This window comes from Saccopteryx bilineata, chromosome 3 (genome assembly GCF_036850765.1).
Source record: "Saccopteryx bilineata isolate mSacBil1 chromosome 3, mSacBil1_pri_phased_curated, whole genome shotgun sequence".
In the NCBI taxonomy this organism is placed as follows: domain Eukaryota; kingdom Metazoa; phylum Chordata; class Mammalia; order Chiroptera; family Emballonuridae; genus Saccopteryx; species Saccopteryx bilineata.
The window spans coordinates 269,540,841-269,567,456 of record NC_089492.1 but is presented as its reverse complement, the minus strand read 5'-3'; the positions used below and the strand labels follow the sequence as shown (position 1 = coordinate 269,567,456).

Below are 26,616 nucleotides of genomic sequence, written 5' to 3'. Positions count from 1 at the left end.
TCTTTATTGAACCAAAAATCAACGATAAGCAGTTCGCAGAACAGGAAACTCAAAAGGGGGAAGTGGGTTGAGCTGGTCCTCCCCATCCTCTTCCCCTGTCTCTCCCTGGAATAGCTCAGGGTTTGGCACTGGTGAAGAAATTAAAGCCTCTCTTCTGGTGGGTAATGAGGGTCATGTCTCTCTAGGGAGGGACACTCAGAGCCAGTTCCATTTGTTAGGCTCAAAGAGGAGCCAGGGGCTGGGGCAGGGGGCTCTGGAGCTGCAGGGGGCTGGCAAAAGAGGCCAAGAAGTCCACAGGTTGCAGGTGACTGAGGAAGGAGCTCCTGGCCTGCAGGCCTCAGGGAGGCTTGGAGCTGGTGGCTCATAGTCACCAGGGATTCAAGATGCCGGAGCAGGGTTTGTTGTGGACAGAATGCCCTGTGGAGGTACTGGCCACTGCCAGCTGGTGCTGCTGAGTAGGGATGCCAAGACTGCACTTGCTCAGGACCCTGCCAGGTGTCAGGTTCTTCCCACAGTCTCCCCCTGCCTCTAGCAGGCCTCTGCCAGGTACAAATGCCCCTTAGAGCCTGGCTGCCTTTGCTCTGGCTCTGTTGCAGGGTATCCCCTGAGGGATGGGAGTCCTTCAGAGCCATATCTGGCTGCCCGTCCTGCTGGTAGCATCTTATCTTCACTTTTTTGTTGAAGGAAACCATCTTGCGAACCTTCCCCAACAAGGGGCTGGACTCTGCTGTCTCTGGAAGCGCTGCCTTCGGGAGCAGCACAGCCAGCAGCAGGCTTGAATGAGTGGTTTCCAGGCCTGGAGAAGGAGAAGGGAGAGACCAAAGGCCTGGAAGGAGAGAATGCAGAGCTCCCCAGAAGCTTCAGACCCCCAAGAAGAGGTTCACAGCAGTGAGGTGGGGGGCTCATGAGATGCTAGAGAAAGTGGGAAGATGAACCTGTCTCAGGAGATTTGCTTTCATTGTGGGAAAGGGCTCACCTGGCTGAGGGTAGACAGGGATGGTTTGACCCTACCTCAGTTTGCTCACCTGTGAAGTGAAGAAACTAACAGTACCATTCCACTAGGATTATTTTGAGGAGTACCTGAGTTCACAAGTAAGCTTTTAGAACACTGTCTGATGTGTAGCAAGCGATATACAAGCATGAGCTAGCGTTGTTTTTGTTATCACATTTTCCTGTCTCATAAGTTCCCTTCTGAGATGTGCCTGCCTCCACAGACACACAGGTGGCTGTGTCAACAATGCCCCATCTGGTCACCAAGTATGGGGAGGCAGGGTCTGGTATGGACATCAGGATACTCACCTGGGCCTCCAAGACAGCGCAGTCTGGTAGGCAGGGGCCGGAAGGCAGGCAGGGGCAGCAAGACCACCCTCATGTGCTCCACAGCTGCCAGGCCGTGGCACTGCTTATTGTTGAGGTAGGAGTAGAGCAGATGGCAGTTCTGGGTGTCCCGAGCCCCCTGTGGGCACAGTCTGACCACACAGATGTCCTGCAGCCACAGGAAGGAGAGCAGCTTTAGGAGCAGTCATCCTTCACTCCTGCAAACACTCCTGATCTCATCTAAGCCCCTGTGAGGAAGTGTGTCCCCATGTTCTGGAGAAGGAAACACAAGGACTTGCCCAGGTCACACAATGAGCCTGCGGTCAGTGGGAACTAGACCTGAATATCCTCCACGAGGCGTCTACTCCCAAGGCAAAGAAAGGGAGCACAGGGCCGGGGGTATAGCGCTAACAAAAGAGGTGGTGCCCCAGACTGGGCAGTTACCTTGGCCTTGGCTGCGCAGATGCTGGCCAGAAGGTCCCAGATGGTGTTGGGGGAGATACAGCCTGCTGAGCGGATCACCTTGGGCAGGGCCTGGGGGCAGGTAGCATGGTCAATCAGCCCCCTAGATTCCCACCCACTCAGGGCAGACTCAATACCAGCCACCTGAAGGCCACAGCCTGTGGTGAAGAGGATGGGTAGACAGTCTATTAAGACCTCCAGTGGCTGCCCAGGAAGCCCTAATTGCCCCTGGTGGCCTATAGCCTATCCTGGCCAATCTCCTACAACTTCTCAGAAGCCCCTCCCTCCTCTAACTTTCCACCCTCATCCCACACTTTAAGTTGATTGTTAGTCACTTAACAATCACTCTTAAACTCTCCTCTCAGCCAAGGAGGCATAGCCCTGTCTCCTGTGTCCTTCCCTTATGCACTGGATCACAGGGAGTCCCTGACCCATGGGCGTCTCTGCAGGAGTGGGGCTGGTATTTCATCTGCCCCATGTCTACCTAGTATAGGGCCAGGCACAGAGACGGTCTTTGAGTGAGAATGAATGAATGAATGAATGAAAGAAAGAACGAATGAGTGAGCTGATTGGGCTGGTCAGTATGTGAGGGAGTCTCCGGCGAATAGGGCAGTAGTACCATGATAAGCTGACCACTGCATCCTGAGACCAGCTGGGCCTTGGCCCGGAACTGCTTGATGGAGAACATATCCAGAACCCCCTCCCAAGGTGGCTGACTGGGCAGGGTCTTTGTGGGGCCAGCAGGCATCTGGAGCCTATGGGGAGGAAGAGAGGGTCAGGGCCAGGCGAGCAAGTCACCAGGGCTTCCCCTAGCACCTCCTTTTCAAAGAAGGCCCGGTGTCCCCACTGTGGGTGCTAGAACACTGGGCCAAGCATGGCTGTATGCAGGGGGAAACCAGTAGGCCAAAATAATTAGTTCCACTGCACAGATGAGGAAACTGACACCCAGAGAGAGGGTGAGAATTGTCCAAGGCCACATAAGAAAAGTCCACACTGTATCTGCTGCCCTGGCAGGTGGCTTCCCCCACCTCCCTGTCCCCAACCCCACACCTGTTCTGGGGCTCCATTGGAGGTTTCTCCCCAACTGGTGGCATCTCCAGAGAGGACACAGAGGATGGAATTGGGGCTCTCTGGAAGACATTCTCCTCCACCCTTCTGTTGAATTTGGAGGAGCCTGGCAGCTCACACGAGGGTTTCCAGTCTACAAACATCAGAGGCAGGAGCTGAAACGGGCAGTGCGCCAGGCTGAAGCCAGCCCAGGGCTTTAGAGCCAGGGTTTAAAACAGGTTGTTTTTGAGGTGGCCTGGCACCTTCTTCCCAGGCCACGCCCCCATTACTGTCGAACCCCACACTCAGCCCCCGCCTGCCCCCCACTCTTGTGCTCTTCCTGTGTCTTCCACAACCCTTGTAGCTGTGGCAGCCGGGGTTGAAGAAGTGCTGCTCACGCTGCTCCCGGCAGTCCTCTTGCTGCTCCGCGGAGTCCTCTGATACGACAGGCCGGGCTAGTGGGCTGCAGTTCCCCGTCATCATGGGCCCCTGGGAGGCACAGGAGGAGAGGGGGTAGACTGGACAGGCAGCTGGGAAGTCAGGAGCCCTCTATGAGGAGAAAGCCTCAGGGATGTGGTTTTATTTTTCCAAATAATATATTTATTTGTTACAAAAGTACTCTGAACTTATTAAAGAAAATTTGGAAAATACAGAAAATTTGAAAATTAAAAAAAAAAAATCACCCTTTGTCCTATCACTCAGAGACAACAGTTAATATCCTGGGTATTCCTTTATAATAGTTTTTCGTTACACAGGCTTTAGGGATCCTTTTACTAAAATACTAGGATGAAATATTCAGCCTGTGCAGGCATACCTCAGAGACACCACGGCTCGGTTCCAGACCACAACAAAAAAGCAAGTGCTGTAATACTGTGAGTCACATGCACCTTTTGGTTTCCCAGTGCACACAAAAGTTGTATTTACACTATCCTGTAGTCTATTAAGTGTTCAATAGCTTTAGGTATAAAAAAAAGTGTACATACCTTAATTAAAAATACTTCTTTGTGGTGAACACACAAATCAATATACGGATGATGTGTTATTGTGCACTTGAAACCTAGATAACCTTATTAACCAATGTCACCCCAGTAAATGCAATAAACATTTTTTTAAAAATAAAGCAAAGTACAAAATATGGGAAGACACTATGATCATGTATCTCAATGTCACCGAAGTAAATTTTAGGTTCCTCAAACAAAGCAAACAAATAAAAATTACCTAATTGTTTAAAAATCCTAGTTAAAAATCATCTGAGCCTGTTGGAAAAATGGCGCCAACAGACTTACTTGATGCAGAGTGGCCACGAACCTTCAATTTGCAGGGGGGAAAAGGCAATATCTGCAAAGCACAATAAAACAAGGTATGCCTGTATTCTCTTTTTGTCCGTGAATTACAGCAGAGGCACCTGACATGATAGTCCCTGTAAATATTACACGGATGGGGTGGATGGCAGTGCACACCCATCACCACAGTTGCTAGATGATTGGGTCATTTCCAGGTTTTCACTATTACAAACAGTACTGAAGATATCCTTGTGCAGAAAGTATTTTCCTAAACTTTCAATTATTTCCTTAGGACAAGTTCTCAGAAGCAGATGACAGAATCAAGGAGAACGAACAGTTTTAAGACTCTGGATGCCCATTGCCAAATCATCTTTCCTCCTCATAACAGAAACAGCTTGAAACACAAAACAAACATTGCTTTAGGAAGATTCCACATTTTTAAACTCCTCTTGCCCTATAAACGACCTCCAGAGTAATGTCAAGCTTAGGCTCTGCAGTCAGATAGCCTGGCTTCAAATCTCAGCTCCCTCTTTGCTAGCCAGGCAACCTTGGGCAAATGGCTTCAAGATCCTCACCCAGGAAATGGGTATCACCTATCTTATAGGTCATTGTGAGATTTGAATGAGGCATTGTTTGTTTGTTTTTAGGTGAGAGGAGGGGAGATAGAGAGACAGACTCCCACATGCGCCCGACCAGAATCCACCCAGCAACCCTGTCTTGGGCCAATGCTCGAGTACCCAGCTATTTTTAGTGCCTGAAGCTGACACTCAACCAAGCTACCCTCAGTGACTGGGACCATGCTTGAACCAATTGAGCCAGTAGCTGCAGGAGGAAGAGAAGAGGGGAAGAAGAAGGAATAGAAGAGGAAGAGGGAGGTGGGGAGAAGCAGATGGTCACTTTTCCTGCCCAATCAGGGATCAAACCTGGATGTCTGCACACCCAGACCGATGCTGTATCCACTGAGCCACTGGCCAGAGCCAAGGTACTGTTTGTAAAAGGAACACATGGTAGGTGTTTCCATAAGGAGTAAAGACTGTTGTGTGTTATTTTCCCTCTCTACTCTGTCATGCCCTTGCTCTTCCTCTCTCTCTCTTCTCTCCAGGTCTTCCTAGCTGTACCCCTACATTTACATTCAATCCATTCAGGGAATGCAGACTGGTTTTGGTTGGGGAGCAGCCACACCCCTGAGGGCTCCTCTCTGCATAGGCAGCAGCTCTGGTTGTCAGCCTGGATATTAGTTGGGAGGAGCAGGGATTTTTGTCTGTCACGTTCACTGGCCTTTCCGAAGTGAACATGGCTCAAGGGGCCTTCCCGCACTCCCATGCTGGACGTAAAACTGATTAGACTAGAGTAAACATCTGACCCACAGGACCCTCAACAAAAGCCAGAGACATCTTCTGAGAGTGGCTGAAAGGAGCCATGGGGGAGCTCTGACAGCTGCAGAATGCTGAGCTGTTGGGTTCACTGACTGCGGGGTTGCTATGCCACCATGTTAGGCCATGTGCAAGACAGAGGGGCCAAGCAGGAGGAAGAAGCAGGACCGACATGAGGATGGTGCAGATTCCCAGCGGTAAGAGGACATTCTGTACCAACTGCCCTGCTATCTGGGTGGTTCCCTGCCTGGAGCACTCCTAAGTCGTCCTGCTGAATAGAGCAAGCCTCTGTTCCTTACATGCACGAAGACAGTGCCTCGAACAGTGCTACCTGGTATCTGGTCAGAAGGTCTCCAGTTTGGAGAAACTGCAGTGCTAGGACCACTCACATAGGGTCCCTCGGGGTTAGACCAAAAGGAGGGGGACCAGCACTGAAAAGGAGCTGCCAGGCCCTGTATCGGCAGCTGTCTCGCCCCGTGCTTACTTGGACCCTGTGCGGTAGATCATTACCGGGCTTTACAATGAAGGCTGTGGGCCTCAGAGTAGTCAGGTGATTTGCCCAAGGCCACACAGCTGGTGAGGCAAGGAGTGGGGTCCCTGGGCACAGGCCCTGCCCAGCTCCAAGTCAGGTTCCTGCTTACCACCAGATCCTCCAGGGTCAGCATCTGGTCCGTATCCCGCAGGATTTCGACTTCACCTTTGTGGGTCAGTTTGGAGGTTGGGAGGCTGCTTGGCTCCTTCTGTTGCTGCTCAATGATCTCCAGGCCCTGGTGGGGCAGAGCAGCCCAAGCTCAGCTGGTGTCACGGGTCTCCAGCCACCAAGAACCCAAGTGCTCCCTGGCCTTCCTGAGGCCCCTCTCCTGTGGTCCTCTTCCCCGCCAGCCCTTTCCCTTCCCCCACACTTCTGCTTCTGCCATTGCCCTCACCTGGAAAGCCCTCTACCCTCAGCCCTACCTCTCCACATTCCACTCATTCACCTTCCAACACAAGCCCTGCCTTCTCTAGGAAGCCTTCTTGAAGTTCACCTTTACCCATAAGTCAATTCTGCTTCTGACTGCACTCCACCTTCTGTCCTGGGAAGACTACAGGCTCTGGAGTGCCAGCTGGACCATTTAAATAAAGACCCACAAAGTAATGCTGGGTAAGTATTTTCCTGCTCTAAGCCTCAGTTTATCTATTCTCTAGGAATTACAAGCATTAAACAGCATATGTAGAATACTTAGCCTGGAGCCTAATTCATAGTAAAGGATACTTGTGATTCTTATTATTGATCAACACTATCCAATATGAAATGTTCCCTGAAAACCTCTCTCTTCCCTTCTAACTACCCTTGGAGAGCAGAGGTCCTATCTTCCCTGGTGGAGCTGGCTTCCTGGGCATGGGCTCTGGTGCTGCTGCCCAGGGCTCTGTGCTTAGAGGGGCCCCATGCTTAATGCTGTCATCACCTTGGAATTCTTAATAGTTGTTGAACAAAGGACCCTCCATTTTCATTCAGCATCGACCCCATAAATTATGCAGCTGGTCCTGCCTCCTAGTACCCCACAGTACCTGGACAGAAGTTCAACCTATAGTGGACAGATTCACCTAATAGGTTCTAGTTATTAATTCTAATCAGTTCTACCAGTGTCTACCAGAACAGGAGCCTTAGCACCCACCCCATCCCACTGGCCCCACTCCCTAGATTAGTCCTTCCCTCTCTCAATGGGCCACAAAAACCACTACGCAAGCATCCTCAAAGCTGGCTCAGTGCCCACGGTTTCCCTGCCCCTGAACAGTTCCCAGGTAGGGGGAGACCCATGGACCCAGGGCATATGGGGACATAACCGTGAAATATAGGTGTGGCAGGGTCCCTCACCCCACCTGGGGCACCAGGAAGACTTCCAGCCTTTTCTGGGGCTTCTGATCCTGGACTGAAAATAGAGGGACCACAGAGGGTCTGTTCCCCATGATGGTGGATGTCAATCACAGACCCAGAGTCTGGACCATCATCCCCAGTCGCCCCCTCCCAAGCCCAGTACCACAGAAAAGCAAGTGGAATACAACACTTCTCGGGCGTGCCACCTCCCTGCCCAGCTCTCCACCCTGATCCCTTTCATTTCTGCCTCTTCTCCGAAGTTTTCTGGTGGAGTCTCTCTGGCTTTCTCATCTGCCTGCTGTTTCTGTTTCCTCGTTTCTGAATTTCTCTCTGTCTTATATTCCCCATGTTTCACCATCTCCCTCCTCGCTCTGCTCTCTCTCTTCCTGCTCCACACTCAGGTCACCCCTCCCACACCCCCTCCTCCTATGTCCTGCCACCTCTCCTGATGTGACCCAACAGCTCACCCTTTTCTCCTCCTGGTCCCGCCAGCGGGCCAGTTCTTGGGGGGCCAGCTGGAATGAGTTCATCCGCACCAGGCCGTGGGGAGCGATGTCTCCATGGATCACTTTGAGAAACAGGTCCTGAAGGGGCAGGGGCCGGGGCTGCACCACATGGCTCCGAGAGCCTCCACCCCAACATCCTGCCAAGTCTCTGTGCCTCCGACGGGGGCCCAGCCCAGCACAAAGTCCTGCTCACGGGGTTCCTGGGGTCGCGGAGGTTGAATAGCAGGCTGCGGTACTTGGCCTTGTAGTGGCAGTTGGTGGCTTGTGTCAGGTCGAAGAGGGCTGCCTCGATGCCAGCAGCGATGCCCTCCACCACCTCCACACTTGGCACCAGGTCTGGGAGCTCCTGAAGGCTGTGGGGACAAGGGCAGGGCTATGACACTGAACTGTGAGGTTATCCAGGCACACAGCCCAGGAGGGAGAGCTATGGGTGGGAAGCAGGTTCTAGGCCAACTCCAGTTTCTATTCAGAGCATTTTCCTATATGAGCCCACTAATTCTCACCCCACCTCTGTGAGGAATAAGTGTTATCATTCTCCATTTACAGAAGGGGTAACTGAGGCTCAGAGAAGAACGGGGCTTGCCCAAGGCCACCTTATTAGTGGCAAAGCAAGATCTGACTGCTCAGCTCCCGCTCTACCCCTGGCCAGTGGAACTCGGGATGTATAAAGCGGAGGAAGCCTGGGAGAGGGCAAGGCATCAGCTGAGGCAGAGGGCAGAGCTTAGCCCTGGTTGTAATCATTTTCCTGCTGGGTGCCTTTTGCAAAGTCCTGCCCTCTCTGGGCCTTGGTCTCACCATTAGTAAATGAGAGCTGTGGGATCAGATCTCTGAGATGCTCCCACCACAAGTCTCTATGTCTGAAAACATTTGCTGTGGGTGACATCCACAGGGCCTGAGCAGACGCTGAAAGCAGCAGAGGCTTAATAGGAAAGCATCACCTTGAAGCCAGAGAGACCCAGGGTCAAATTTCAGCTCTCTTCTCACTCTCTGTGTGGGCAAGTGAGCTCACGGCTACAAAATAGGTTAGTCAGACACACAGAAGCCCTTAGAACAGCGGTTCTCAACCTGTGAGTCGTGACCCTGGCGGGGTCGCCTAAAGCCATCGGAAAATACATAATGCATATCAGGTATTTTACATTCCGAATCATAACTGTAGCAAAATTACAGTTATGAAGTAGCCACCAAAATTATTTTTTGGTTTGGGGTCACCGCAACATGAGGAACTGTATTGCAGGGTCACGGCATTAGAAAGGTTGAGAACCACTGCCTTAGAACATGGCACGGCCCAGGGAGGTGGTGGCAGCCCATCGGGATATCAGGGACGTGGGGAACAAGGCCTTACCGATTCCACAGCACCTTCTGTAGGACCCGGACCACAGTGTCCCGTACCCCCATATCCAAGGATAGCTTCTCCTTTTGGAGCTGAAGCTGAGCTGTGGGAGGGAAAAGGGTCACGGGTCACCATGGATGCTCAGGGGCAAGGGGAGGGAGCGACTCCCTGCTGAGGGGCTTAGGCAGGCAAAGGAGGGGCCCACTCTCAGGACCCTAGCCTCCGTATCTGTCTGAGAGCTCAGCCCAGGCAGCCAGCAGCCCCAGCCTCCTTAAGAAAGAACTACAGCTGATTGGAGGGGGGCAGGGGCAGGACAGAGAGAAGACATATCCAGTCTCCCAGACACTGTTGGGCATGAGCCCTGTGCAGTCCCCACCAGACCCTGGAAGAGAGGTGGCAGCTGAGGTCACCCTCCATGGCCCCTGACCTGAGTCCTCTCCCCAGTCTTGTTCACCGGGCTCCTCCTCTTCAGCCTTCACTGGGCCCCACTGTGGGGGAGGGATAAGGACATGAGGCCATGTCTCTGGGCCCAGCTTCCCAGTCTCCCAGCTCCCCAGGGACACTGCTTCTTCCCCCAGTCACACCCCCATTCCCGCATTCTCCCTGACCGCCATTCCAGGGAAGAAGGCCATGTGACGGGGCAGAAGCATTCACCCCTGGACACTCAGCACAGGCCTCCTGAACAGGAAAGCCCCTCCTGCAAGAATATGTGGGGGAGAAATGGGGTCCTTGAGGGTCAGGGAGCCACTCCAAGATGGTGGAAGGGGTCAGAGAGGCCACCGGAGCCCCATGCTGTCCCTCCTGAGGGAAGCAACTAGAGGAACTTGGGATGGCCAGGAACAAAGGCGGGCGACTGCTCCCTCTCCAAATGCTCTGGAGGCCCAGACCCTGGCTCGCTCCAGCCAAGCTCCTGAATTCAGCAGCACAGGAGGAAGAGTACGCGGACCGCCCACGGGCCAGCCGGACAGCAGTCTAACCCTCGTGCTATTGCACTCGGTGTGACCATGAACAAGTCACAGCATCTCTCTGGGCTGCAATGGCATCTCTGTGAATCAGGTGTGAGGGTGTCTCTCTCAATGGGATTAAGCGGCATCACCAACATGAAGAAGCTGTTCTGTACCTGGCACCCAGTGGGGCCCCGGGCCCTAGGCCTTTCCCTCCTTTTGGGCCTCGGGGCATGTGAGGCTGAGCTGGCCTCCGTCATGTTCTCCAGAGCCTCCAGTTTTGGAGGCCACAGCCCCGCTGCCTGGCCATGGCTGACAGCCCCCAGGAGGTAGATCACTGCCCCGGAATCCAGCTGCACAGGGAGAAGAGCACTTCAATACTGAGCAGTGTGAGCGCTGCTCCTCCCCTCAAAGCGCTCACCTGTGACTGTTCATGTCGCTCTTCCCCACCAGACTGTAAGGTCCATAGGACAGGGGACATGTCTTGGTCCCCACTGTATTCCCAATGCCTACAAAAGGCCTGCCACATAGTAGGTTCAATACACGCTAGCTGACCGTCTGGCCTGTATCCCAAGCAAGGAGCCTGTCTTCATCACACCCTCGCCTCCTCCTCTCTCACTCTCAGACACACTTGGAGTTAACAGGACCCTCTCACCTTCCTGACTAGAGGCGCATCTTATCAGCTGGGACATTTCACGGTGCAGAGTGGGTTTTGGCCTTCTAATGAGCTACAGAATCTACCCTGCTCTCCTTTTTGCTGTGGTTTGCCAGGAAGCTCAGTGTTAATTTTGAGCCTCCCAGTTGCACCTTTCCAAGATCGGTGGAGAAGGAGGCGTTGTTGAAATAAGATTTCCCTTTCTCCTTCCCTTTTTCTTGCTTTCTTTAAGCTTTTATTCCATTTCAAGTATGTTTTGATTCTTTTAATTTGTTGCAAGCTATGGGGAATTATTTTGAAAGCAAATGGGTCTGAAAAGTAATCCTTGAATAAATTATCACGAATGGTCAGGTTCCATAGTCTGGGGGGAAACTGGAAGTCTGAGCTCCAGCATCACAGGAAGTGGGAAGCCCTAGGGTGCCCTAGAGGGGGACAGCTGGGGGCTGGGACTGCTTCTACTGTGGAGGACCCCCCCCACCCCAGACCTGGAGAGAGGGAGCATGAATAGCAGGAACAAAAAGTTAAAACGTACGTAATATACATGTTTCACCCCATGGGGTATTTTCATTTCCTCCTTGAAGAGAAAGAGAATGCAGAGATTAGAATGCAGGACCCATTGACCCACTGCAGGAGTAATAAAAAGACACTCAGAGGTGAAAGATGTAGTCACCGTGGGCATTTATAACAATAACAACAACAACAAAATTGAGTGTAATCTAATGTCCATCAAAGGGGATGGTTAACACAGTCATACATCATACTATGGATTCTATGTGGCCATTAAAAAGGTGAGTCATAGTAAAAACTAACATTCACCAGGGACTTAGAAGTTAGATGGCCCTAGAGGAGGCACATCCCACACGATCTTATGAAGGTCTCAGGATAACACTATGAGGTATGTACTATTTGTACCCCCATTTTATAGATGAGGAAACTGAGGCTCAGAGAGGATCTGAAAAGTCCCATTACTACTAAGCAGCAGAGCTAGGATTAGAACTTAGTTCTGTCTGACTTCAAAGCCCAGGCACTTAACTGCTGAGCTATGCAGAAGCACTGACTGATGTGAAAAGATGTCATGGTGTACTATTAGGAGAAAAAAAAAATGCTGACAGAATAGTATTTGTTGCATAAGCCCCTTTATGTAAATATATAGTTATAGATGCATAATAGAGGTTATCTCTGGAGAATGAAATTCCAGGGGGACTTTTGCTTCCCACTTGTAGACACTTGGGTACTTATGTTATTCAAAATGAGCACATATTCCTTTTATAATCGGAAACATTTCTTTTTAAACTAAAAAACAAGTTCAGAACAATGTATGTTGCGATCTACCACTTGCGTTAAAAAGATAGAATTTTAAAATTTGTATTTGCTTGAATCTGCATCAAATATCTCTGGAAGTGTGCACCAGAACCTAAAAACCGAGGCTGCCAATAGGAAGGGGACTGGGAGCTGGGAAGAAGACCTTTCACTTTTCTTTTTTAAACCATGGGACTGAATCAGCCTTTCAAAAAAATAAATTGAGAAGGAGGGGGTAATAAACAAAATGGGGCGTCTGGGAAGGAAAGCAGGAAAGATATAAGACTAGCCCTTCACAATTTAAAACCTTTTGGCTGGCCCCGTTTCAGGGGTCTGTATAGTAGTGTAATGAGGCTCCAAATGACAAGCAGCTATCAGACCAGAAAGCCTTTTAGATACTGGGTTTATCAGACCAGAATACAAACTCTATATGTATAACATGTTTAATGAAACAAAAGGAGTCGGACATATGAGCAAAATGCAAAAGAAAATTTTTTTAAATGATCAAGCGGGCCTTGGCTGGTTGGCTCAGTGGTAGAGCATAGGCCCAGCATGTGGATGTCCCGGGTTCAATTGCCAGTCAGGGCACACAGGAGAAGTGACCATTTGCTTCTCTACCCCTCCCACTTCCCCTTCCCTCTCTCTTTTTCTCTCTCTCTTCCCCTTCCACAGCCATGGCTTGATTGGTTCAGTGCACTGACCCCGGGCACTGAGGATGGCTCCTTGGAGCCTCACCTCAGGTGCTAAAAATAGCTCAGTTGCAAGCTTGGCCTCAGATGGACAGAGCATCAGCCCCAGATGGGGGTTGCCATGTGGATCCTGGTCAGGGCTCATGCGGCAGTCTGTCTCTCTATCTCCCTCCTCTCACTTGGAAAAGGAATAAAAAATAAACAAATAAAATTAAATTAAAAAAACAATTACGCAGATTTGGTCGGGAATCAAATGCAACTTCTGGGAATGAAAAATCTAATAACAGTAATTAAAATGAAAAATTCAATATATAGCTTTAATAGCGTATTAGACAGAGCTGAAATAAGTTAGTGACCTAGAAGATAAATTAATAAACTATTGAGACTATTCACAACACAGAAACTGTGAAACACAAAGAGACACAAAGAACAGAGTGAAAAGGGCTGATTAATCTAAAATTCCAGAAGGAGAGAGAAGAGAGAATGGAGCAGAGGTAATATTTGAAGATATATGGCTAAGAATTTCCTGAATTGATAAAAGACAACAATTCACAGATTCAAAAAGCTGAATGAATTTCAAACAGGATAAGTAAAAGTAAATCTGCACCCAGACAAATCACCGTGAAACTGCTCAATATCAATGATAAGGAGATCCTAAGAGCATTAAAGAGAAAAAATAACAGCTAACACTTTAATAGCACCAAAAAACCACAACCCCATGAGCCAGGCACTGAAATGATTAGTGCCCCCATTTTACAGGAGAGGAAACTAAAGCACAGAGAGGTTAATCAGCTTGCCCAGTGTCACAGAGCTGTAAACCAGAGCTAGGATTTAAATCCAGGCAGTCTGATTCCAGAGGCCACAACTGTAACCACTACTCTACAATGCCTCTCACCAGAAGGCATTTTACTTACAAAGGAAAGGCAATTAGACTAACAGCTAACACATAGTAATAGAATGGTATTTGCAATGTGCTTAAAGAAAATAACTATCATTATGGACCCAGGCAAGACCTTTTCTGAGAATGAGGCTAAAATAAATATATCATAGAGAAAACCAAGTTACTGGGGTTTTTTTTAGTTTATAATTTACCTTTTCTCAATAAACCAAATGTTAAAGGATAAACCTACTGCAGAAGAAAGAAAAATTACCCCAGATAGAAAAGCTGAGAAGCTAGGAGGAATTCTGAGCAAAGAAAATGATAACTATATTGTGAAATCTAAACAAACATTGATTTATGATACTATAACAACAGTGTATAATTTGTGGGATTAAAAAATAACTTAGGACCAATTCACTGGCTAACAACACTACATAAATTGGGAAGGTTCATGCTCAGAATTAAAGCATCCCAAGATTCTTATATCATTTCAGAGGAAGATAAAGATAGTAATCACCTGTATACTTTGATGAGTTAAGTATTTGTGTTAAAATTTCTAAAGTAGCCACCAAAAGAATATAAACAGGACATAGAAACCTTCCAACCTACTAGAGGGATAAAAAATAGAATAAGAAAAAAAATTAATCTAAAAAAAGGCAACAAAAGGGAGGGAAATCTAGAAAATTCAGGATATACGAAAAGCACAAAATAAGACACTAAGTTAGATTCAAATAATTACAACAAATGTAAATGGAGTAATACTTCAGGTAAATAAAAATAATTATCAGATCTTTTAAAAAGAAAACCCAATTATAAGATATTCATAAGGCCATTTCTAAAACACAACAATGCAAAAAGATTGAGAGAGCAATGGAATAATATGTGAACAGGCAATTACCAACCAAAATACAGTTTTGTAGCTACATATATTAATATCAGATAAAATAGGCTTTAAGGCAAAAAAATAACTAGAAGCAAAGACCTTACTATGTAGGGCTCCAACCTGCCTCCTGTCTCTAGACCGTGCACCTGCCTGCCCTCCTCCTGGTATTCTCTTCCTACCTGTTCTACCTGCTGGACACCTACTTCCTTTGCCCAGACCCAGCTCAAAGAGCCCCTTCCTCTGCTTGATTGGTTCAGTGCACTGACCCCGGGCACTGAGGATGGCTCCTTGGAGCCTCCACCTCAGGTGTTAAAAATAGCTCAGTTGCAAGCTTGGCCTCAGATGGGCAAGCCAGGCCTTTGGCAGCCTGGCTCAGAGCATGGATTCTAAAGTCTTACAGGCCTGGATTCAAATGCTGGCTGCACCACTTACTTGCTGTGTGATCCTGAGTAAATCACTTACCTTCTCTGAACCTGTTTCCTTAATCAGCAAAGCAGGGCTATTAACACTGACCTTTAATGCTATGGTAAGTATTAAGTATGAGATGTTGACATATATGAAGCTCTTTGTATACAATAAGAAGTCAATAAAAAGAGCTATTCTAAGGTTGCTCATTTGTTAGAAAGACATAGTCCTCCCTCTGACCTCCTGACACTTTGCACACAGGACACCTGAGGGGAAACCTGGGGGGGGGCAGAGAAGCTCTGTCCCTCCCTGATTGTGGTGGGCAGAGCAGGGGACTCTTCATGTCCCCTGCCACTCACAAAGCTGCTCTAGATGTCACTGGCCACTGTGGGGGCTCAGGACAGAGAAGAAAATGGCACTTCACCCATCTCCCCATACCCTTGCAAGAGTTTACTTCAAGCCAGAGGAATACAACACAACCAACCTCACATACCAGATTCCCAGCAGTTCTGGGGCCCAACTGACTCCCCATTTCATAAAAAAGAAAACTAAGATTCAGAGAAGAAAAATCTCTCTTCTAAAGTAACTGAGCCTGACTTTGAATCCCTCTGTCTGCCCCTGGCACAAGCCAGGCTGCCCAGGAGAAGGTAGGAGGGCCCTAAAAGGGGCTTCAGACCAGCTGGACACTATGCCCACACCCTACTCAGCCCTGACCTCAACCACCCACCCGTCCCTGTCATGCCTGGCCTCAGTTCTCCTGCAGCTGGCACCAGTTGCCATGGCAACCGGTTATTTGGAAAGCTGTGGGATGCCGGACTGTGCCGCAGAGTCAAGGATGGTGCCTGGAGGCCAGAGCAGCCACGGCTGCTTCCAGTCAAGGCAGGTGGACACCTGGCTCTCCCCCAAGTTCAAACTAGCCCCTCAAAATGCTGTGGACCCAGGAATCCCGATTCTGGGCACCTGGCCCAAAAAACTAAAGTGAAATGCAGAAAATTTTTGCCAGATGCACAGCCATGTTCACTCCAGTGTTACTTAGAGCAGGACAAAACTGGATGTCAATAGCAGGTAACATTGTTGAGCATTTTTCTTGCACCAGGCACCTTGCTAAATGTCAAGCACATGTCACCTCATGCACCTCACCACCACCCTATGAGATGTGCCAGAGAGATGATGTCACTTGCCTTTATAACTCAGATAGTAGCAAAGCCAGGACCCAATACCAGTCTGTTGACCTCGAGGCTTTGTGCTTTGAACCTCGCTAAAGAGACAGGAAATGAGAAAAGGAAGTCCCAGCCCATCCTCTAGTCATGGCAGGGCCTATGACAAATATGTCTGTCACTGCTATGATGCAGGACTCAGGGATTCACCAGAGCAATAGGTATCACCTTGAAAAAAAATGAACAAATACTACATACAGCATGTGAAAAATAAACAAAGTACAAGTCCCAGAACAATGAGGCGTAGTATGAGCCTACTTATCGATAAGAAGGCACGATATGTAGGTGTTCCCATACGTCCAGAAGTTCAAAGAAAGAAGACTGGGAGGACTCTGTTAACAGTGGTTCTCTCCAGGCAAAAGGCAATGGGGTCGGGAGGCAATGAGAGGGATTTCCTCATTCTGTGCTAACAATTAATTGTGAAAAAAATATTTAAATACTAAAAAATCAAGTTATAAAATTTGCCACATGTGATCTGATTTCCGGGCAAAGAAAAGATATATATGCATAAGAAAAAGATGGGGAAAAGGACATATACCAAAATGTCAACAGGACATTTGAATGTCGACGTTTTAAAGATTTTTATTTCTCTTTATTTTCTATGATAAATACACATTAGTTTGTTTTTAAAACTTCAAGGTTTTGAGTGATGCTTACAAAGACAATGTAATTGCATTCCAATGGAATTATATCACCAAATAGTGGTAAATCACAGATAGTTCACTGGTTCCTCTATCAGTTCTACTAATCTGTTGTTTGGCCTTGAACTAGTTATTTCATCTCTCTGAGCCTCAGTGTCCACATCAGTAAAATGGGTACATATCAATGGCATATACTTCACAGAGTTGTTAGGAAAATTGAAGATAAAGTGTTTAGAACAGTACTCATCATACAGAAGGCAGGCTAGATACTATCACTGACAGAAACAGCAGTAATATTCCCCAGTAGTGATCTTCTCCAGCAGGGAAGATGCACAAGCCGGCAGTGTGGCGAGTTCTCAGGACAGACTGCCTGCGCTATGTCCTGGCTCTGTCATTTACCAGATGTGTGACTCTTGGCCTGTGACCTTAGCTCTCTGGGCTTCATATAAAGATTCAATCAAAAGCGTCTAGCACACAATACATATTCAACAAATATGATAAATATTCAACTATGTGAGTGTACATTAAAAACAGGTAGGCCCTGGCCGGTTGGCTCAGCGGTAGAGTGTCGGCCTAGCGTGTGGAGGACCCGGGTTCGATTCCCGGCCAGGGCACATAGGAGAAGCGCCCATTTGCTTCTCCACCCCTCCGCCGCGCCTTCCTCTCTGTCTCTCTCTTCCCCTCCCGCAGCCAAGGCTCCATTGGAGCAAAGATGGCCCGGGCGCTGGGGATGGCTCTGTGGCCTCTGCCCCAGGTGCTAGAGTGGCTCTGGTCGCAACATGGCGACACCCAGGAGGGTCGCAACATGGCGACGCCCAGGATGGGCAGAGCATCGCCCCCTGGTGGGCAGAGCATCGCCCCCTGGTGGGCGTGCCAGGTGGATCCTGGTCAGGCGCATGCGGAAGTCTGTCTAACTGTCTCTCCCTGTTTCCAGCTTCAGAAAAATGCAAAAAAAAAACAAAAACAAAAAAAAAAAACAGGTAGTACCACCTTCTGCCTTTGGTGTATAAACATGTCAGCCATAATTATTAATAAAATGACAATTACTATAAGTAAAAGGACAATACAGGGAACATGGCCAGGCACTGACTCCTTCGCTGTGTGTGAACTTGAAGAACGTGGTGAACTTCCCTGAGCTTTAGTTTCCCTATCTGGAAATATGGAGCCAATGCCCATCTTATAGGGCTATTGTTGACACTAACATGAAAGCCAATTTAACATAAATTAATTTACCTTGTGCCATATTCTGTGCTAGGCACATTATTTTACACCGTCATCCCATTTAATCCTCAGAGCAACTCCATTAAATTGAAATTAGTATTTCCTTTTTACAGATGAGGAAACAGAGAGGTTAAAAAATATACCAAGGTCACTCAGCTAGGAAGTGGGCAGATGCGTGATTTGAACCCAGGACTTACCAGCTCCAGAAGATGCTGATCCCTCACAAAATATCAGCAAAAGTAGTTTATTTTTTGTTTCCTGACTTGTTGGGCCTCAGTCATGTATGAAACAGGTGTGCAGGATAACGGTCACTAAGAGTCCATCTACTTAGCTCTATTAAATTCCACCACCAAGCACGACATTGAGAGACTGGCTGGTCCCTCCTAGCCCAACCTCTCAGCCTCAACTTACCAGTTTGGGGAAGACTCCCGGGCTGGATGCCGCTGCCTGGTCCTGGATGAAGTTCTCTGGGCTTCTGTCTGGGCCCTGGCCCTCGGCAGGGGGCACTGGGCCCCTCCCCAATTTAGCACACTTGGATCCTCTCTGCCCCATGAACGAGCCTGAGCAAGCCTTGCTGTCTGCAGACTCTGGGGAGCCAGCGGGGGTGTCCTCAGGAGCCATGAGTCCTTGCCTCAGTCTCCGCCTGGACACTGGCTGAGCCTTGGTCTCCAGATCCTCCTGGTTGTATGCGGTGGCAGGGCCATCATCACCACCAGCCCCCAAAGTGACCTGCTCAGATTCCTGCCACTCTGTGGAGGCCTTTCCAGACACTCCCAGGCACAGCGCCAGGCTCCGTGGAGGATCCTGGGCAACTGGCCTGAGGGTGTCCTCTCCACTGGGCAGTGAGAACTCGTCAGGGTCATGCGGGCTGCCCAATTGGGCTCCAACCCCTGCAGCGAGCAAATATTTGACCTTCTCAGTCCCTGAGGCACATCCCAAACAACTCCCACTTGAACCCCTTGACCCAGACCCAGAGTCCTTGGGAGAAAGAGGACTGGAAAGGCCTCCCAAGGACTCCAAGTTAGCACCTTGGGGGGAATCTCCCACACCCTGGGTGTTGTCCCTACCAGGGTTCTGACCAAGCCACAAGAAGCCACCAACCCCCTCCTTACTCTCTGAGCAGGCCTTACACTTCCTGCTTTTCTCTTCTGCCCGCACAGGGTCTGGGCCTTGTAAGGATGACAGTTCCCTTTGGGGGGGTTCTTCTTTACTCAAGGTGGGGCTTCTTCCACCTTCTCTGACCTCTCTGGACCGGGGGAAGCTCGCCTTCTCCACCCCTGCTGGCTTCTCCCTGCCAGCCAAAGCTCTCCCTGGGAGACGCACAGACATGCTACAAAGATTCCTGGCCCATTTTTCATCTAAGATGTTGTGTAGAGAAATCTGGAGCCTCTTGGATGCCCAAGACCCTCCCTGGGAAGGCACCGTGGGCAGCTGGACATGCAGCTCTGGGCCAGGCACCGAGTCCTGGCTTCGTCCTGCAGCTTGCAGCCCCAGGACCACCATGTGGGCCTCGGCCTCCAGGCTGGCCCCAGGAGCACCCCCAGCCTGGGAGCTGATAGTTCGATGGGCCTCTTCCCTGAACACCCTCTTCCTTCTGCCAGCCCCAACTCGGGCCCCAGGGCTCGCCCGAGGGAAGGACACAGAGCTAGTTTCTTCCATGTCCTCCTGGAAAAGGCCACAGCTGCCTCGGGCACTGAGAACAGGGTCCTCTGTGCTGGAGCGCTCTGCGGCCCCTTCTTGAGACAGGTCTGTCCACCTAGAGGAGCCAAGAGCAGAGCGTGGGCCCTGTGAGGAGACAGAGAAGAGACTTCATCGTGGAGGGCTGACTCACCGGACCACTGAGGACCCCAGGCCGTTGGGAACATGGGAGACAGCCTCCCTTCCAGGTTCCACCCTCCGGCTCTGCCCACACTTGAGGCCTGGAGGCCACAGGACCCTGAGACCGCACCCCGTGACGGAAGCACCCCAGCAGGACCTGCACCCCACACGAGGGAGCAGAGTCCTGCCACCAAGCAGCTACAGCGACCATAGGGTCTTCCCATCTCTTAGGGTTTACACTTTTGCTTCATTGGGATGTAATAGTAACAGTTACCAGTTATTAAATATTTACTTTTGTGCATTATTTCATTTCACACAGGTGAGGTCACTGAGATAGAGACGTTTAGTGACTCGGCAAAGGACACGCAGGAGTGGAAGAGCCATATTCTCTCCGACCTAAGAGCCCCGCTCTAAACCAGTCCTTACAGAGCAGATATGGACGGGGTTCATTCTCACCGCCTGCCCACACCCCACACAGGTTCCTAGGTCTGATAAAGGGAGTCCCCTACCGCTCAGGGAACCCGGCTCCAACCGTCCAGAAGCTCCCCGTTCCAGCGTTCTACCCCCAACTGGGAAGGGGGCTGGAATCACGTGATGCGTGGAGCCCTGGGTGAGGGGTGAGGGCGTAGTCTCCGAGGATACGCAAGGGGCCGCAGCCCAGACGTGCTGACGTCTTGACACCAGCAGAGGGCGCACTGTCCCTCCAGAGGGCTTCCCGGAAGAGGTGCCTATCCCTCGGGTTTCTAAAGCCAGATACTGCCTGAAGCCAAAGGTCCGTCGTCGAAGGGCCTTGAATCTGTCTGAGAGTTTAAACTTGATCTTAGGGTGACGGGGAATTACTGAAATCACCTGAACCCCTAGGGAAATGTGAGAATCAGATCTGCATTTTCGCTTAATTATTTATTATTTTAATTATCTCAAAAATAAAAATATAATTCATATGGGTAAAAATGCACATTCAAAATGTAAAAGTTAGAAATAAAAATTTTAAAATATCCTTTTACTTCCAACTGAGGAACAACCTGGCTTTTTCCTTTTCTTTCTTTCTTTCTTTCTTTCTTTCTTTCTTTCTTTCTTTCTTTCTTTCTTTCTTTCTTTCTTCCTCTCTCTCTTTTTTCTTTATTATGTTGCCTAGTTTTTTATTTAAGTTACTTTCATAACTGTGAATAATGGGCTCACACTCTTATTACTTGATTTACTAACATTAACGGGCCCTGGCCGGTTGGCTCAGCGGTGGAGCGGGGGACCCGGGTTCGATTCCCAACCAGGGCACATGGGAGAAGCACCCATTTGCTTCTCCACCCCCCCCCCCCTCCTTCCTCTCTGTCTCTCTCTTCCCCTCCCACAGCCAAGGCTCCATTGGAGCGGGGATGGCTCCTTGGCCTACATATTTTTTTGTTTTTCTATTGGTTACAATTATCACTTGAATAATAGTCTTAAATGTCTATTTCTTCTTTAGATCATATTTTTTTATTCTCCTCTGCGCAAAATGAATAATTTTTCCTTCCCATTTCTGCCTTCCTCCATCAACTCAATTTTTACTTTTGCTTTGTCAAGGTTTATAGCATGTACTTTCTATTCTGTAAAGGTAATTCAGTTTGCCATACTTTGCCTGCAGATTGATTCTTAACATTGAAAACCAGATGACATCTATAACGTTACTACTATGCAAGTATTTTTGCTGCCGAACTCAGGATCTGATAGACCTCACTAAGAGGAAGATGGAACTCCTGGCACTAAAACGTGTATAATGTGAGACCATGAGGAGCTTCCAGGTTAATAGAATACTACACTGCAGTTAGAATGAATAAATTAGATCTATATATCAACATGGATGCATCTCAAAGACATAATGTTGAATTTAAAAGGCAAGATCATGTTAATAACAAGGAAAACTGAATGCCAGGTATTTGGAAACTCTCTGTACTAATCTTCAATTTTTTCTTCTGTAAATCTAAATCTTTTCTTTAAAATATGGTACTACAAAGGGGGGAAAAAAGGAAGCTGTTATGTAATCCATATTCAAAACTGTCAGGGTCACAAATGAGGTAAGAGTTGAGATTGGATGTTACCAATGACATTCAACTAATGCTCTAAAGAATTTTTTTTTTTTTTAAGTGAAAAGACCTCGCACCACGGAATATGCTAGCTGTTATGGCAGAGACTTGACCAGGTCCCAAGTAAACTATTATTCTGGTCCATTTGGATAATGGAAATCTCCTACCATTGGGCAAAGAATGGGGAGAGTGGAGGTGCTGTGAGCACCACATGGTGTGGAGGATAAATGGGCAGTGATAGGTAACACATACAGTGCTATTTTGAGCCAGAGACTGGTCCAAAGGTTTTACCTATCTTAATCCTATATTTACGTATTTGAATTACCTATATTAATCCTTACACCGAGTTTATGATGTAAATATATTATTCCCCCTATTTTATAGACAAGGAAATAGGCACAGAAAGATTGAGTAACTTGCCCAAGGTTAGTAAGTGGTAGAGTTGGTTTAGGGACCCAGCCAGCCTCCCTTCCTCCTGATATTCTAATTGTCTCATCGTCATAAAAAGTAATCAAAGTAAAGTTTTGCCCAGGGTTTGGCCCACTGCCCTTTGCCAAATTCTTTGCTCTTTCTTCCACTAGTTCATGATAGTACCTCTTTTTTGCAGCCTGTACTTATTTATCACCAGGATTTACCTTTTCTTTTTTTTTTTTTTAATTTTTGGTTGCTTCTTGCAGTAAGCTCCTTCCATAGAAGAAGGAAACTGGAGAGAGAGCAATTTCATGGGAGGCTGCAGACACGATCCGTGTGTCAGATGGTTGCTTTAATAAACACTGAACATTTACTACCAGTTAGGACTTTTGTATATTATCTCACTGAATCTTCACATCAATACTATAAAGTAGACATCATTATCCACTTTTCACAGAGGAGGAAAACTGGTTTCTGGAGATGAAGTGACTTACCTGGGATCATGCACTATCTAGGGAGAAGCAGAGCTGGTGGTTCAACCTCAAGTCCAACTCAATCCAAAGTTCCTGCTCTAAACCAGGGGTCCCCAAACTTTTTACACAGAGGGCCAGTTCACTGACCCTCAGACCATTGGAGGGCCGCCACATACAGTGCTCCTCTCACTGACCACCAATGAAAGAGGTGGCCCTTCCGGAAGTGCGGTGGGGGGCCAGATAAATGGCCTCAGGGGGCTGCATGCGGCCCGCGGGCTATAGTTTGGGGACGCCTGCTCTAAACTATATTCCCAGGAGGGCAGGAACTAGACCGAGTCTGCCTTTTTGTCCACTTATTTCACAGTACCTAATGTGATAGCTGTCATTTAGTAAGTAAGGAAGCACACACACATGTGGGAATAATACAGTGAGTGGCACAGTATCATGGAAGCCAAGGAAAAAGTGTTTGGTTTCTGTGTGTGTGTGTGGGTCCTTCTAATAAATGGTTTCTCTTGAAATAGGTTTACTGGCCCTGGCTGGTTGACTCAGCGGTAGAGTGTCAGCCCCAGGTTCAATTCCCAGTCAGAGTACACAGGAGAAGTGACCATCTGCTTCTCCCCATCCCTCCTCCTCCCCTTCTCTTTCTGTCTCTGTCTCTTCTCTCTCCTCTCTCTCTTCCTCTCCCACAGCCATGGCTCAAATGATTAAAGCGAGCTGGCCCTGGGTGCTGAGGATTGCTCCATGGCCTCGCCTCAGGCACTAAAATAACTCAGTTGCTGAGCAACAGAGCAGCAACCCCAGATGGGTGGAGCATACCCTGGTAGGGGGCTTGCTGGGTGGATCCCCGTCAGGGTGCATGCGGGGGTCTGTCTCTGCCTCTCTGCCTCTCACTTAATAAAAGAAAGAAGAAAGAAAGAAAGAAAGAAAGAAAGAAAGAAAGAAAGAAAGAAAGAAAGAAAGAAAGAGGAAGGGAGGGAGGGAGGGAGGGAGGGAGGGAGGGAGGGAGGGAGGGAGGGAGGGAGGGAGGGAGGGAGGGAAACAAAGAAAGAAACAAAGAAAGAGAAAAAAGGAAAGTTTACGTCCCAGAAAAGGTGAAAATATAACACATGGAGATCTAGATGTCCCTCGCCCATTTCATTCCACTGTTAGCATCTTACATTATTGTGGTACATTTGTCACAACTAAGAGACCAACATCAGTATGTCACTCTTAACTAAACTACAAACTTCATTTGAATTTCACCGGTTTCCCATTGATGTCTTTTTTTCTGTTTCAGGGTCCCTGAAACACTACGTCTACCTGTGGTGTAGTGCCTGAAACTGTGTGTTCACTTGCATGTGGTGCTCTGGGACACATGGCCTTCAGCCGTCGTGTCTCCCCAATGTCCCTGGGTTTGTACTAATTCAATCTTTCCTTGTTTTCATGGCCTTGACCGTTTTGAGGAGTAATACTCAGGCATTCTGTGGAGTGTTCCTCAATCTGGGTTTCTCTGATGTTTTTCTCCTGATTAAACTGGTCTTAAGGGTTTTGGGCAAGATTGCCACAGAGAACTGCCTTCTCCTCATATCATAACAGGGCATGTGATAGCCACATGATATCACAGGTGATAGTAACCTTCATCACATGGTAAGATAGTGTTTTGCAGACTTCTCCACTGCAAAGTTACTGCTTTAAGAGTTTTAAGATGGAAAGAAATAAGGTTTTCAAAGAGTATTATTAAATACTCATTAGACGTGGACAAAGTCTCACATATGATGTTAAGCATAGGCTTAACGCTAGATTCAATTAGGGAGAAGCTCTCAGTCTTGCCTCCCTAAAATGGACTTTTTTTTTTTTAAAGATTTTATTTATTCATTTTAGAGAAGGGGGGAGAAAGAGAGAGAGAGAGAGACAGAGAGAGAGAAGGGGGGAGGAGCAGGAAGCATCAACTCCCATATGTGCCTTGACCAGGCAAGCCCAGGGTTTCGAACTGGCGACCTCAGCATTCCAGGTCGATGCTTTATCCACTGTGCCACCACAGGTCAGGCCTGGACTGACTTTTGTAAATTGGTTTCTCCCACTGCTGGGGAGGGGGAAGGAGGACTTTAAAAGTTCATTTTCCACAGGTGCTTTTGTGACATTCTTCATCCTAGTTTACTAGCTGTGGAATCAAGGGAAAGAGAGGCCTGATCTGGGCCACACTGAGCAGCCCACGAACACCTGGGCAGAGAACAGAAAGTCACGAGGGAGCACGCTTTCCCAGAACCAGCCCCTGCCCCGCCCCTCGGCTGCAGGCTCCTCGGCTGGAGGTTGCTATGGCTGTCCACAGCTCCACTGAGACAAGCCTGACCCTGCCTCTGGCAGGAGTTCTCCAGTTTGCTGGAGGACATGTTCAAGGTTATTGACCTCATGAACTGGAAAACCAGAAGCAGACCCTCTGGTCCTGAAGCAAGAGGTCTCAGAACACAGTACATGCAACTCTGTGTCCCAAGGCTCGGTCCCTGCCTAAAGATGGACCTTGGGGCCACCAGCAGGGCTCTGATGATGTCTGCAGATGTCAGTGTCCCTTTGACCCCAGCTGCTGGGATCTTCTCTAGACACTATTGCTCCTCTTCACTAAGGTCATGCCCACTGCCACTGGACAGTGCACAGTTATAGCTGGGGATCCCGGTCAAGTGCACGGGCACTGCTGGGCCTCTAACAAAGCCCTCCTGAGATGCCGCTGAATATGGCTGTCCTGTAAGTCCTGGGCCACAGCTGAAATGATTGGATTTCCTGTGCCTCCGAGCTCCTAGTAGCTGAGGTGACAGCAGATGTTCTAGGGCTCCTGATCCCCACCCCCCAAGGTCATGAACAGACACAGTCAGGAGTAAACCGGAGCTATGGCTGCTTCAGGCGGATATACTTGTGTTTATGAAAAGCAGACCTTTTCCAAGGCTGCCAGGGATTGCTGGCGCCCTGACCAAGCTGCTGTTGAACACACATCGTATCAGCCTGACTTATCATATTGATGTTGACCTGCTCACCTGACTGAGGTGGTGTTTGCCAGGTTTCTCCACTGAGCAGGTCACTCTGGCCCTCCCTTCCACACTGTCCCCTGAGGAAGGAAGTCACTATGAGCAGCCCACACTTAAGCACTAAGGGAGTATGCACCTCCTTGAGGGTAGAATATCTACATAAATTATTTGGAATTTTTTTTTGTGGGAAATTTGACACTTCCTAATCATTTATATAATTTATTTGATCATTCATTCATTGTCATTCATACCAGTATGGACTCATGGATATTTTACTCTATACTTTGGGTTGTACTACAATGCTACTTTACTTTATTTTTGGTGCTCAAACTCTTCCAACTTTGACCATTTGGAGCTCTTTTCCTTGGCTCCTGTGATCCTTGGACACTCTGACATTATTGTTTGCGGGGGCGGGGGGTATATTTCTTAGCTCCTTGGAGACTTTTAACCCCACAGTTGTCAGATACTGGATGCAGGTGACGCTCACATTGACCCTCCTTCATTCCCTAGCTGTGCCTCTGATCACAGGGGACCTCAGAGCTGCTGGACACACTGAACTTTAGACCTTGCCCTTCCTCCCTCCTGCAGCCACTACTCTGTAGGAACAGTGCCCTTTCCCCAGCTGAGTCTGCCCGGTTCTGGCCCCAGAACAGCTTTGTAACCTTAATAATGTAACTATATCCTCCATGTGTGTGAATAAACTTATTTAAAGGGTGAAACAAAACAAAACAAAAATCTGCCTCTCAATTATCTTTGAAACCTACCTTATCTTCTCCATTCCTGAACTTTAGATCAATGTCCTTTTGCCTGAGACTGTTTTTATTACACACCCTCCCTTCTGGCCTGGGCACCAT

At 48.5% G+C, this 26,616-nt stretch overlaps 1 protein-coding gene across 1 annotated transcript; it reads right to left on the bottom strand.

Annotated features, from left to right (window-relative positions):
- Positions 1 to 140: 140 nt before the first annotated feature.
- On the bottom strand, positions 141 to 26,616 carry SPOCD1 (SPOC domain containing 1). The gene is made up of 16 exons (XM_066266564.1): positions 26,527 to 26,616; positions 18,419 to 19,792; positions 11,305 to 11,346; positions 10,274 to 10,470; positions 9,828 to 9,870; positions 9,601 to 9,661; positions 9,186 to 9,276; positions 8,037 to 8,196; positions 7,805 to 7,921; positions 6,124 to 6,249; positions 3,183 to 3,315; positions 2,830 to 2,980; positions 2,399 to 2,534; positions 1,762 to 1,851; positions 1,300 to 1,486; positions 141 to 796 (listed from the first exon to the last, which is right to left on the bottom strand). The coding sequence occupies exons 1-16, from the start codon at positions 26,614 to 26,616 to the stop codon at positions 141 to 143; spliced, it is 3,654 nt and encodes a 1,217-aa protein (XP_066122661.1).